At 34.2% G+C, this 14770-nt stretch overlaps 1 protein-coding gene across 1 annotated transcript in view; it reads left to right on the top strand.

Annotated features, from left to right (window-relative positions):
• LOC114332089 (uncharacterized) overlaps positions 1-14770 on the top strand; it is a 29149-nt gene that overhangs the window by 9425 nt on the left and 4954 nt on the right. The window contains exon 2 of the mRNA XM_028281798.2: positions 3541-4400. Coding sequence (XP_028137599.1) covers positions 3541-4400 — 860 coding nt within the window. The remainder of the gene's footprint in view (positions 1-3540; positions 4401-14770) is intronic.

Here is a 14770-nt window from a genome sequence, read left to right as displayed (position 1 = left end):
ATTTTTCTAAAACATTGATTTTCTTAATTTTTAACAGGTTGTTGAATCTGAATTAAAGATTAAAAATTTTAATTTCAAAATGGCGGATCCAAAATGGCGGATAATTAAATGAAAAACAAGTAGAATTCAATCAAACAAATATGGAATTTCATTCTTAAAAAAAGATAAACAAATAATTTTCACAATAATATTAAAAATTAAAACGTATTAGAAAGAATATTAAAGAAAAACAAATTTTCGACTAGAAGGATATAATTACATATTGGAACATAGTTTTTAATTCCAAACAACTTTTCTTTATAAAAATTTTCGATATTGTGAAATATAAAGGTACTTTACTCTTGAGTAAAATTCATATTTTTGACATACCTCGTACAAAATTAACAAAATTTGATATTTGATGGTTGCATCTTATATTATATACGATGCAAGGTATTTTATAAAGAATAACTTTTTTTCGTAAAACTGATATTAAAAAGTTATCAATAGGTTCCAATTTACGCAGACATACTGTATAAGAGCTAAAAAAAATTTTTTTGTTGAACATTTATTATTGTTGAAGCTTATTATTAAATGTATTTTGGGTAAGTTTTACAAAAAAAAGTTTTGATCACTCTGTATATACATTTTTTCAGCTGGTAATTTTCGGTTTTTTTATTACATTTTTGTTATCTTTCTAAGTTTTCTCAAAAATAAATTGTTTATTTCATTTTTAAACTAAAATAATTCAGTGTTTTTTAAAGATTACATCCCAAGCTTTAAAAAAAATAGCAAAAAAATTGTATTAGATTTATTCAAACTTGAGTAATACCGTTTTAAAGTGGTGGGAATTCTGTAAAACTACGAAGTTTTCAAAAATTACATTTTTTGAGACATCGTATTATTTGAATTAAATTTTTGAGATTTTTTTTAATAAAACATCATTTAGTAAGATGATTGAGAGTTAAGTTGTGCAAATTTGAGAGTTTTATAAGTAAAATTGTATTAGTTACACATTTTTAAATCATTTTTAAACAAAATTCATGTAAGGCTCACTTTCCGCCCACACCGTACCTATGTCCATACATTTTATTTCTTTTTATTACAACCATAAGATAGCTTATTTCATCTTCTTTCATATCCAATTTGTAAAATTTCTTTTGATCCATTAGTTAAAGAATTACATTAAAAAAACTCAACCGTGCACTTCTTCCAACGCTAGTTTACAGTGCGCCAGTGTGTGTGAGAAGGGTGACTTTAGCGTTATAAATAAAAAATTACAGGAGCTAGAGATTTAATTTTAGAAAAATCTTTATATAAGGTTTTTTTTGTAAAATTTTCTGAATTTTTCAATGGGCAAGTCAGTTTTTTTCTAAAAATTATATTTTCGGAGTTATTTAAAAAAACATCTAACTTCGCTGTTCATTTGTTTAATAAAAAATGAAGCACCCACTTCTCGAGTAGAACTTTTTGATATGTTGTTTATTAAACATTTCTTAATGAAATTACAGAAAGTTCTATCTTGTTTGATTTTTTCCGAAGTGAAAATCTAAATGCACTCCCCTAATTAGGCAATTCAAAAAGTGACCAAATCAAGTTTCAAACCCCTTCTTCAAAGTCCTGAAGAGATTTTTGTCATTATTTTATTACAAAGCTGTTATTTTTAATTATTAACAATTAGCGCTATAGTCCAGGATGTATTGTCGCCCCCGTTAGTGAAATTATTCCGATTGCATTTTTTGCAGAACTTACTCAAAACGAGGTCCTTATAACATATCCACAGGGTGCCGGGCGGTGCCGTGGTCGAAAAATTGTTTAAACAATTTTGTTTAAACAAATTCACAAAAATATTTTTTTTTATTGCGAACGATTTTTTTTAGATAACTTGGGTTATTCTGAGCAAAAAAGGTTACTTGTGATTTTTCTCTAAAATTGATTGTTGTCGAGTTATATGGCCATTTTCGCATTTTTCAAATTTTAAATCGCGTATAACTCGACAACAATCAATTTTAGAAAAAAATCATAAGATTCATTTTTTGCTCAGAATGTCCCGAATTATTTAAAAAAAAAATTGTTCGAAGTGAAAAAATTATTTTTGTGAATTTGTTTAAAAAAAATGTTTTAAACAATTTTGAGACCACTGCACCGCCCGGCACCCTGTTGATATATTATAAGGACCTCGTTTTGAGTAAGTTTCTGCAAAAAAATGGAATCGGAATAATTTTACTGACGGGGGCGACGATACATCCTGGACTATAGCGCTAATTGTTAATAATTAAAAATAACAACTTTGTAATCAAATAATGACAAAAATCTCTTCAGGACCTTGAAGAAGGGGTTTGAAACTTGATTGGTTCACTTTTTGAATTTCATAATAATAATGTTTAATCGAGTGATTAAGCCTTGAAAATGGCCATTTTCGCATTTTCAAATTTTTAATCGCATATAACTCAACAACAATCAATTTTAGAAAAAAATGACAAGAGACCTTTTTTGCTCAGAATAAGCCAAGTTATCTAAAAAAAATGTTCAAAACGAAAAAATTATTTTTGTGAATTTGTTTTAAAAAAATTGTCTAAACAATTTTTCGACCACGGCACCCTGTGCCGGACGGTGCCGTGGTTATAGAACCTCTTTTTGTTTGTGCAAAAAATCGAATCGGAATAACTTCGCTAGCGGGGGCGAAGATACTGTCCGGTCTAAGAGGCTAAGCTGGATATTTGACTATTTATGAAATTTTTTTTGTTAGCATCATTTAATACTTTTCTAGTTCTCCATATTTTTCATATTTTTAGTAAATCTGTAACTATCAAGTTGTCAAGATTTTAATTTTCATTTATTTTTTTCTAATCGTTGAGTCCATCTTCTTGCGATCTGTAGAGTAGCTGTATTCATCCTGAATTCAATCGCAATAAATTATTATTTACCTGTTTTTCCTATTTGTCCCCATTTTACGTCTTATTTCTTTATCGCTTACCTTTGCTTTTACGGAGATTAAGAAGTATTTCGGAAAACATTTTCAATATAAATAGGCCTGGATCCCGCGTACCAAAAAAAAGTTGATTAATAGCAAACTGAAAATGTGTTAAAAGCTTAACGATGTGTGGTCGGACAAAGTTTGATGTACGGGAACACTGGAACAGGGGAAGTTTTAATTGTGGAACAGTTTAAAAATTTGGAATGTCTGACTACGAAAACGTCCCATGGTTTTTGTCGGACAGAACATCCAATTGATTTGTTACCCTTTCATTAAACTCTCATGCAAAAATCAGACTGCTATTACTAACCAACACGATTCCTGTCATTTGACATGTTCTTCGTGTTCCACTCATTAAAATACCCAGTTGGTGATAAATACCAGATTGATTTTTGCAAATTAATATATGAGTTATTTTCAAGCAATTTCTGAAAAAAAATATGAGTCACCTCTTAACATCCAAATGTACCTACTAATATTTTTACAGATGAGCCCTGGTCTAACTCTTCAATTAATTTTCGGGCCATATAGTTGAAATCGCCATAATCATAACTTTTAGTTTAATACCATTTATTTTTTTTCAGAATTCATCATAATGAGAGTATCAGAGATAGTAAGATCCTCGCGTCGACTGATGAGTACGCGTGCAGAATACAATGGATTGATTATACAAGATAGAACTAAATTAATGTTAGAAAAAGTCGCTCAAGATGAAGGGTTTGTAGACAAAGACATTACCTGCTACGGCCAAGTTGGCAAAGGACAAGGTGTCACAGGAGAACTCTTTTTTGTAAATATCTATGCTAGAAATAGTAATAAACGCCTAGAACTTCTCATTAAACAGGCGAGTACTAATAAAAAGGTACTTGAATATTTTCCAGTCAACCTCTTTTACAAAAATGAAGCCAATTTTTACGAACTTGTTTGGAGAGAATTTGAGAAACAACAGCAAAGGCGTCTTGGGCGTCTTCTTTTCGATAATATCCCTAAGGCTTACGATTACAATGTTAACCCTGGAGAGGAATGCATTGTACTGGAAAATGTAGGAAGTAAAGGTTTCCGCAACATAAATAAAAGGGAAATCGTACCTAATGATATAATGGAACTTATTGTAAAAAAGTACGCACAATTTCATGGTTTGTCATATGTACTTAAAAAGAGCGATCCACGAAAATACGATGAACTAGCACAGAAATTTGTTCCGTATTGGGAGCAAGCCAAGGAAATTGTACCACTAAATGTTTCGATCACAGGCGTCTTTACTAAATGCATAAAATATCTACAGAAACCGGAGAAACCTCAGAATCCAGACCTTATAAATAAAATTAAAGAATATAATACAACTGGACTCGATGTCTTTATTCAGTCGAACAACTATAAGGGAAAACATGGCGTATTCCTGCATGGAGACTGTTGGAGTAATAATATGTTATTTAAATTTACGGTAAGTTACTTTTCATTATTATAATTGCTTATGACTTTTTTTATTTAATATTCTTCTTCTTCTTCCATTTTGTTGAGGTTGTCACTCCATATTTTGCCCGGTCGGAAAATAGTCTGGGCAGATTATCGGAAAATAGGACATTTTTAGGAAAAGTTATTTACCAGAAATTTTATTGCTGAAATCGAATCTTATGACTGTATATACTAATAATATAGGTATGCAAAGTCCACAGATAGTGTGCTATTTTTTTTATAAACAAAATGGCGCTCAAAAATAGTGTTTTTTTCAATTTTTGATCTATAATTCCAAAGATTTTAACTTTACACTAAAAGCACTCAAATAAAAATTCACACCGTAATTAAATTCTGCATAGAGACGTGTTTTTCCCGATTTACTTTGACGAAAATTTTCCCCGGAAAATGCGAATGTTTCCAACAAAATCTTTAATTTTCAACTAAAATTTTAGATGTAGAATGTAGAATGTAGAAAATGGGGCGGCCAATAGAGCCTGATACACTGCGACCTTAGTAGATCTATTGTGTTTCCCCTTTCTTTTAAAGCACTTCATCTAGCTTAGTCCTCTTAATGAGACTTAACAGCCTTGATAGTGGCCTTTTCATGTAGCCTGGTGCTTCCGGTTTTTCCTCACCGAGTTCTAGAAACCGCACTCGTGCGAGACCGGCGCAATGACACAGAACGTGTAGAGTGGTTTCCTCTTCTTCCAGACAGAACCGACAGGTGTCCTCTTCTGTCAGGCCTATGAGACTCAAGTGTCTATTGAGTCTACAGTGTCCAGTCAGCAGACCCACTATGATTCTGACAGTGCTTCGACTGCGCGAAAGTAAGTCTGTTGTAAATTTAGCCGAATGTCCTTTGATGAACTGTTTGGCCTGCCTCTGTCCTGGGGAGTTGTTCCACCATCAAGAGACTTCTGTTACGCCCATTTTTGTATAGATGCTCTTTTGATCGTATTTGCGATTCCAAAGACGGGTTCCGGACCAACCAGTGGCGTAGATGCGCCTTCTCGGACCAATTCATCGGCCTTCTCGTTGCCACGATGACCCTTATGTCCCGGCACCCAGGCAAGTGTCAATCTGTTTCGACTTCCCACCTGAGAGAGGACACTCAAACAGTTCCATACCAGCCATGAATCGACCTGTACCGAACTGAGAGCCTTCAGAGCCGCTTGACTATCCGAATAGATAACGATGGAGTCGTTATCTAGATTTCGACTGATTAGTTCCATAGCGCACCTTTGTATAGCAGCTACTTCGGCTTGAAATACGGTCGCATATGTCCCTAGACATACCCGGACTTCCGTCCTTGGTTTTAAGCCATATATTCCAGCCCCTGTACCTATATCGGTTTTGGAGCCGTCCGTATACCATATTGAGTTTGCCGTTATCGGCGGACCAGTTTCCCAGTCCCCTCTTTTTGGTATTGTGACTTGAAAATTTTTGTTAAAGCTATACCTCGTAACCATTCGGTCTACAGGCATTCCTAGAACGGGGTCTGCCTTTATGTCCTGGTATAGCCTTAAGTTATCAGTTCCCTGCATCATACTTATTGGAGCTTGGCCCTGGATCAACCGATGTACTGTTGATCTGGCTTCACTCTGTATGTATATATGTAGAGGTGGTAGGTTTAGTAGAACTTCTAGCGCGTCCGTTGGGGCTGTTCTCATGGCTCCTGTAACACTCAAGCATGCAAGTCTTTGTGTGCTACTGAGCAATCGAATCGCCCCGGACTGTTGCGTTTTGTTCCACCACGCCACTGAACCGTAAGTTAGCATGGGCCTTATAACCCTTGTGTATAACCAGAGGTTCATTTTAGGATTTAACCCCCAATTCTTACCACACATTCGTCTACATCTGTTCAGGGCCATAATGGCCTTCTGTGTGACTTTTTGAATGTGTGCATTCCATGTCAGCCTCTGGTCGAATATTACCCCTAAGTACTTGGCCTGACTTGTGAATGGGATTTCTACTCCCTTGAGCGCTAGTGGCTGTAAGCCTTGCAGTGCTCTTTTCCTGGTGAAGGGAACAACGGATGTTTTTTGAGGGTTAACCTTCAGGCCTTCTTCCTCACACCAGCTGTCCACCATCCTCAGAGCGACTTTAAGTCTCTCTGAAATTACTTTGGTAAAGCGTCCTCGAACTACAATTACCAAGTCGTCCGCATATCCCAGACAGTAGAAACCCTCCCTGGACAGCGTGTTAAGTAGGTCGTCCATAAGCGTAGCCCACAGTAATGGGGATAGAACTCCTCCTTGTGGGCAGCCGCTTACTGCCTTCGCTTCAATGGTGGCTTCACCTAACGAGGACACCATGATCCTGTTTGCTAAGGTCGCCTTTGTCCACTCGCATATGAAGGCAGGAACTCCTCTCCTTTTAAGCGCTTCCGTTACAGACACGAAGGAGACGTTATTAAACGCTCCCTCCACGTCCAGAAACGTCGCCACCGCTATCTCTTTGTCATCTAGCGACTTTGAGAGCAGTCTGTTAAGATCATCCAGTGCCAAGTCAGTTGACTTTCCTGGCTGGTATGCGTATTGTAGCTATCGCTAAGTGGCTTTTCCATCAGCACATCGTCCCTAATATACCTGTCTATCAATCTTTCCAGCGTTTTTGCTAGGAAAGAGGATAGACTTATTGGTCTGTATGACTTGGGGGTCTGGTCCATTACCCTACCAACCTTGGAGATATATGTGACTTTCACCCTTCGCCATGCAGTTGGAATATATCTCCATGTCAAACTAGCTTTAAAGATCTTTGTTAGATACGGGATAATCACATCCTGTCCCTTCTGTAGGAAGGCTGGATAGATCCCGTCCATTCCAGGTGATTTATATGGTGATAAATAAAATTTTAGATAAGTAATTGTTTATCAATAATTACATAGCTTGGTAATATAAAAGCTCTTTTCGTATAGATTATAATTTCAGAAGCCGATAGAAATTGAATAAACAGTTTAGCAACAATTGAATTGCTAATTAAAAATTTACGGTCGCTATAATAACCACAATAATTATGATACATAAGAATAACTACAATTTTTGTATAAAATGGCACTGTATCTATCTAATATAATTTACAGAATTAAAATTGGACTATTTAGGCGGCCTCAGGAATATTTTAAAGTAATAAAAAAAAATTTGGTTTATAAACAAATAGAATATCTCGGGAAATACTAAATTAAATTAAATCATGTAAACGGTATTGGAAAAAAATCGGCAGGATGATTCTTTGAAAAGAAAAAACGTTTAATTGTAATGAGTTGTTCCTGAGATACAGCCGGTCAAAATTCACCAGCATTTACGGCAAAGATATAAACAATAGGATCATAATTTTTGAACCATCACCTTTTTATTTCGGTCCTCTTTCTCTAAACTAATTTTCATATCTTGAAAATACTTATAACATATATTATTATAATAAAAACTATCGATATTACGCGTGAAAATTACCAAAAATAGCAAAATTCCAATCAAAGTTAGGTTGGAGAAAATGTAATCTCAAAGTTCAAAATCGGTATACGTTAAAAAATGCATTTTCTCGGCTTCCCATGGAGCAATTTTTATAATTCTTTTTTTGTTCCCAAGTATCTCGAGTGGAGCCATCTACCTAACTCATTATTAAATGTCAAAGTTGCTTTTGTTTTATTATAATAAATTAATTTTTTTATTATAACAAAATTTTTTAATTTGTTTAAATAAAATTTTTTTATATAATTATACAGCTTTCAAATGAGAATATTTGTGTTCTTAAAGTTAAAAGGTACACCTCTAGTAAGTTTATCTAAAAAAAGACTACAACTGGAAAAAATATGTAGTTTTCTTTTCTTATAAAAAAATTAATCTATTATAACAAAACAAAAGCAAGTTCGACATTTAATAATGCGTTAGTTAGATGTCTCTACTCGAGTTACTTGGGAACAAAAAAAAAATGAAGAAAATTGCTCCATGGGAAGCCGAGAAAATCTATTTTTTTAACGTATACAGATTTTGAACTTTGAGATTACATTTTCTCCAACCTAATTTTTGATTGGAATTTTGCTATTTTTAGCAATTTTCACTCCTAATATCGATAGTTTTTATTATAATAATATATGTTACGAATATTTTAAAGATAAAAAAATTGGTGTGGAGAAAGGGGACAAAAATAAAATGGTGATGGTTTGAAAATTATGATTACATTGTTTATATCTTTGCCGTTAATGCCGGTCAATTTTAACCGGTTGTATCTCAGCAACCAGTTATCAAAATTAAACGTTTTTCTTTGAGATAAAGCGTCCTGCCGCTTGTTTACCAATACCGTTTTCATGATTTAATTTAATTTAATATTTCCCGAGATATTTTATTTGTTTTTAAGCCAAAAAATTGTTTATAATTTTAAAATATTCCCGAGACCGCTTAAATAGTCCTATTTTAATTCTGTAAAGTACATGAGATAGGCATAGTATCTTTTTATATAAAAATCATAGTAATTCTTATGTATCATAATTATTCTGGTTCTTATAGTGACCGTAAATTTTTAATTAACAATTCAATTGTTGCTAAAATGTTCACTCAATTTCCATAGGCTTCTGGAATTATCACATATATGAACAGGGCTTTTATATTACCAAGTTATTTAATTATTGATAAACAACTACTTATTTAAAATTTTAGTTGAAAATTAAAGATTTTGTTGGAAAAACCCGCATTTTCCGGGAAAAATATTCGTCGTAGTAAATCGGGAAAAACACCTCCTATGTAGAATTTAATTACGTTGAATTTCTATTTGAGTGTTTTTGGTCTAAAGCTAAAATCTTTGGAGTTATAGAGCAAAAATTGAAAAAAAACACGATTTTCGGACGCCATTTTGTTTATAAAAAAAGTAGCACACTATCTGCGGACTTTGCATACCTACTTCCTCTACTGATTGGTGATTTATCCCTTGCTATTTTGACCACTCGTGTCTCTCCCATTCTGAATATATGATTATTCCATTCTTTTTTATATTTAGTCTTAATTTGTTTATGCACTGTATGTCACATTTTGTTCTAATATCTTCACCCCTTTTTCGATATATCAGCGTATTTGCTGTAATTTCTGTAGTATTCTCATTTCTGCTGATTCCCGTAAGTCTTTGTGTTATGGCTGTATCGGGTCTTATTTCTGATGCATCTAATGTCATTATTGGTCTTTCACTGGTTTTATAAACTATTGACTTCATCTCAATTTCGCCTATAGTGTTATTAGGCATCCTGTTAGTGTATGAGCTTTTTGTACTCAAATCAATATCTCACTTTTTGTCCATGTCTCCGTAGTTGGACAGTGTAATTCCAAGGTATTCTATTTCCATTATTTATTTAATACTGATGCCATCAATTTAAATTTTGCATCTAAATGGTTCTTTACTGATTGCTATTATTTTAGTGAAGCAATTTCATCCTAAGATCCTGACTATCTTCATCTTGCGCTGTCAATATTGCGTCGTCTGCGTAAAAGAGTGATTTTACTCATTTCTTTCCCATTCTGTATCTTTCTTTGTTGACGCTTTTGATGAATTCATCCATGATTAAATTGGAGAGCATAGGGCTCAATAAATCCCACTGTCTTACTCCGCTGCCTATGTCTATAAGTTGTGTATCTATTCTGACTTCCATTTTGTTGTTTTGGAAGATGTTTGCAATAGTTTTTATGATATCTAGGGAACTTGTCTATTATAGCTTATATTTGAGCTATATTATAGCTACATATTTGAGCTTTACTCTGTCAAATTCTTTCTTCAACTCAATCAAACATAGAAATGCTTATCTATTATACTCTAGATTGCTATTAAAGTGGTACCCCGTTAACTCGGATTAATCGGGACCGCGGCCGATCCGGGTTATCGAAAATCCGGGTTAGCCGGAGAAAATGGTAAAAATTAATAAAATATGGTATGCTTACAGATAAACTCCGTTATAATTGTCACACAGACACTGGTAAACCACGTTCGCATTCCACACAAAACCACATATACAAAGCGTCGTCAAGAGTCTCATTCTTAGCTTTATTAGCTTTGCATCGATTGTCCAAACTGTCTTTTGTTATCATTTTAAAAAAAAATTTTTTCGATTTTAGTTCTATTTTTCTTCCAATCCGATACTGTAGATGTACCGACACCATATAATGCTGCAAGATTCAGCTTTATCAATTCTACTTAATGCTTCTAGTTTCTTTTCCATTGTCACTACAACATTTTTACGTTTTGTTGCCCTTATAGACAAAAAACACGCACACAAAATCTGAATAGATTTACGAACGATTACAGAACGGAAGCGAACAATACGACTTTACTACACACAATACCTTCTCTGATGTTATGTTATTTAATAACAGTGATGACTAAGACCATTGTTAAAAAAATAATTTTAATAGTCTTTTCTAAACAATGCTAAGACAGTTTCAAATAAATAAAGGATAATACAGGTGCCTGTTGTTTTTGATAACACGACAATGAATGTGGTGTGCCATGAGTCATTTTTACTATGGTATATGTAGTTGAAATTACACAAATAATACCCATTATCTCTCAAATATTATATTACATGTTGGCACAAAACCTCGTGAACCTTGAAAATGCGTATGTATAACCGAAATAAAATGAAGCCAAAAACATACGACTATTTTATTTGCTGCGAATTGCGCGACAGGGTCCCATATGCACCCTGATATGTTCAGTAATGTCGGATTCAATCGTTTCGTTCATATATTGACGTCACCAAATAAATGAATTAGGTTCACGAGATTTTGTAACAGCAATACATTTTTATTGTTGAAATGTTTGTCTGAAAAAATCGGTCCGGGTTAGCCGGAGTTCCGGGTTATCGGGGGCCGACTTATCGGGGTTCCACTGTACTACTATCGGTTTACAGCGTTCTCCGACGCCTTCCGACTCCTAACTGCCATTCTTCTCTGTTTAACCGTAGTCCTGGAGGGATTTTCCTTTCCTCTAGTTCATTTTTGATTCCCTCCCTCCAGCTTCTATGCCATAATCTGTTTATGAAACCTGTAATCTGGCATTCCCTGTACATGGCCGTACCATACTAGTGGTTTTGTTTTTATGTCATCAATTATTGTATGTGTGACTCCCATCATTACTCGTATTCTCTCATTTGGTATCTGATATTTTCTTGATTTGCCTGCTGCTCTTCACCAGAAGTCCATTTCTGTTACTAGTAACATTCTCTCCGTTCTTTGTTTCAGTGGCCAAACTTCACTGCCATATGTGATTACCCTTTGAAGTATGGTATTGTATATGAGCTGTTTTTTCGTTTTATAGGCCTGGATTCCGCGTACCAAAAAAAGTGGATTAATAGCAAGCTGAAAATTTGTTAATAACTTAACGGTGTCTAGTTGGACAAACTTTGATGTACGGCAACACTGGAACAGGGAAAGTTTTAATTATGGAACAGTTTAAAAATTTGGAACGTCAGATTACGAAAACATCTCATGTATTTTGTCGGATAGAATATCCAATTGATTTGTTACCCTTTCATTAAACACTCGTGCAAAAATCAGACTGCTATTACTAACCAACATGATTCCTGTCATTTAACATGTTTTTCGTGTTCCACTCATTAAAATGCCCAGTTAGTGATAAACACCAGTCTGATTTTTGCATGAGAGTTTAAGGAAATGGTAACAAATAAATTGGAAGTTCTGTCCGACCAAATATATGGAACGTTTTCGTAGCCTGACTTTCCAAATTTTTAACCTGTTCCACAATTAAAATTTCCCCTGTTCCAGTGTTCCCATACATCAAAGTTTGTCCGACTAGACACCGTTAAGCTGTTGTCAAATTTTTAGCTTGCTATTAATCAACTTTTTTTTGGCAACCGGGATTCAGGTCTATTGTTTGGTCCCACAGAATGCTGTTCATCATGGATATGGCTTTTTTACCCTGTATGTTTCTGTCTTTTATAGCAGCATCGAGTATTTCATCTTGAGTTATCTTCATGCCCAGATTCTTGTATTCATCACAGTGTTTAATTTCTACCCCATCGTCTAATGCAATGTACTGCTTTGTCCCTCCAATAGACATGGCTTCAATTTTCTTAATGTTGACTTCGAGACCCCATTTGTTATTTTCTTTTATCAGCTTCCGCGTCATGTAACTCAAGTCGTCATGATCTTGAGCAATCAGAATTTGGTCATCAGCGAAACATAAAGTGTATAGTGTTGTCTCGTCATTGAGAAGGATTCACATGCCATTACATTTTCTTTTCCTCAGCTTGAGGAAAATAAAATGTAATGGCATGGGAATTCCAGATGCTTGTTCCAGATAAATTTTAAAAAGCGTAGGCGAAATACAACAACCCTGCTTCCATCCTTTCGTGACCTTAAATACCGCAGACATCCTTGATAGAGTTTTAATTTTTGCAGCCGTTTCGTTGTACAGAATTTGGACTGCTTTGATAAGACCGTTTAATGTTGGTTTGATGTAGGGTTGACCATAGTTTGCTGAGAGGCACGCTATCATTATGCTTTTTGTAAGTCTACGTACACCAGGTTAAATTCTTTATTGGCGGCTGTTTTTTTCTCAATAGCTTTCTAGATTACTAATTTTAGAATTATTCTTCTTCTCCCGCATGTGTCTCATCCTTTAAGGGCATTGGCGACCATCATGGCCCACTCTACTCTATCTGCAGAAGTTCTGAACAGTTCTATTGTGGTTATTCTACTTCACTGCTTCAAATTTTTCTACCAGAACGTGCGTCGGCTCCCCGGTCCTATTTTTCCTTCCACTTTCCCGTGTATAACTAATCGCATTAACTCATATTTTTCATTTCTTAATATGTGACCAAAGTAGCTCATTTTTTTTTCCTTCATAGTATTGAGTATTTTATTTTCTTTTTTCGTGCTCTAATGTTAAATCTGTGGACTAATCTTTGCAGACCATCTTCATCTTGCGCTATTAATATTGCGTCTTCTGCGTGATAGAGTATTTTTACTTCTTTGTTTCCCATTATGTATGCTCTTCCTTTGTTGACGCTTTTTATGATTTCATCCATGGTTAAATTAAAGAACATAGGACTCAGTGATGCTCCCGTCAAACTTCTCTATTAAGGCGGGTGTACATTTTTTATTAATAGGTATATAAAACTATAATAGATATTTAAATATGTTTGCTTGTATCCGTACGCCAGGATATGCAAAAAAATTAGTGGGTCACAAAGGATGACCACAAAAATAACCGGGCCACGGAAAAATAAGTTTGGGAACCGCTGCTCTAGTGGCTTCTTATTGATTTGCTTTATGGCGAATATTGCATCTGTACACGATCTTCCAGTACGAAAGTCCTGTTGTTCATCTGTTAAACTTATCCTCTAATTCATTAGTTCTTGTTGAATTTTGATTGTAAGTTTTAGGGTAGTATTTAACAAGTTGATACCTCTGTAGTTTTCTGGCTGCTTTTGATCTCCTTTTTTGAATTGTAGAAGTAGTTCGCTCGTTCTCCATTATAGTACGTTATTTAACGGTAAAATATTTCAAAACCTCTAAATTTTAAAGAACCCCTTGGATTGACATGAAATTTGGCATACACATAGCTAATAAATCAAAGAAAAAAAGTGATATTGTGCCGATGTGTGCTTTTGCCCTGGGGGTGTTTCACCCCTTCTCAGATAGAAAAAGTATATGTCCAAAATAAGTCCGGAATTCGATAAACTTACTAATTCTAAGCAACTTTTGTTCTATAGAGTTTTTTCACCAAGTCAATACTTTTCGAGTTATTTGCGAGTGAATTTGTTCATTTTTAAACAAAATAACCACGTTTTTAGACGGTTTTTCGCAAATAACTCAAAAAGTAAGTATTTTGTCGAAAAAATATTCTCAATAAACATATAGTTTATGTTTATAAACAAATGAAAAAAATGGTGCATATATTAAGTCTGTCGACCCAGTAAAGCAAAGTTGTAGCTAATGAAAAGTAGGTTTTTATTCGTCAAATTCCAAATCGAATATTTCATCGAGAAATAACCAGAAAATGGAACATTTTTCGGGGAACACTCGTTTCAACTTTTTTAAAGCGTTTAAAAAAAGTTTAGTTTTGTTTTTTAAAAAACTTCTAACCTTAAAAGTAAATGATTTATGCTCAAAACATTGTTGGTACCTTTTATTTTTTTTATAAAAAGAATTGCGAAAAGTACCCTCTAATTAGCATATCAAATAAATTTAATCGTTACCGCTTCACAAATTACCAACTTGTTTATTCTTTATACGATCTGTAAGTCTCAGCGGTTTAAAGTGCTTATTCTTGAAAAGGCTGTAGTTAAAATGGCTTGAATGAGTCACTAATCCCGAGTGTATGCAAACTTTGAACAGCCATAGCATAACCGAT

This window comes from Diabrotica virgifera, chromosome 6, assembly GCF_917563875.1.
Source record: "Diabrotica virgifera virgifera chromosome 6, PGI_DIABVI_V3a".
NCBI classification, from domain to species: domain Eukaryota; kingdom Metazoa; phylum Arthropoda; class Insecta; order Coleoptera; family Chrysomelidae; genus Diabrotica; species Diabrotica virgifera.
The sequence above is the reverse complement of the archived record's forward strand: the minus strand, read 5'-3'. Positions and strand labels throughout refer to the sequence as shown.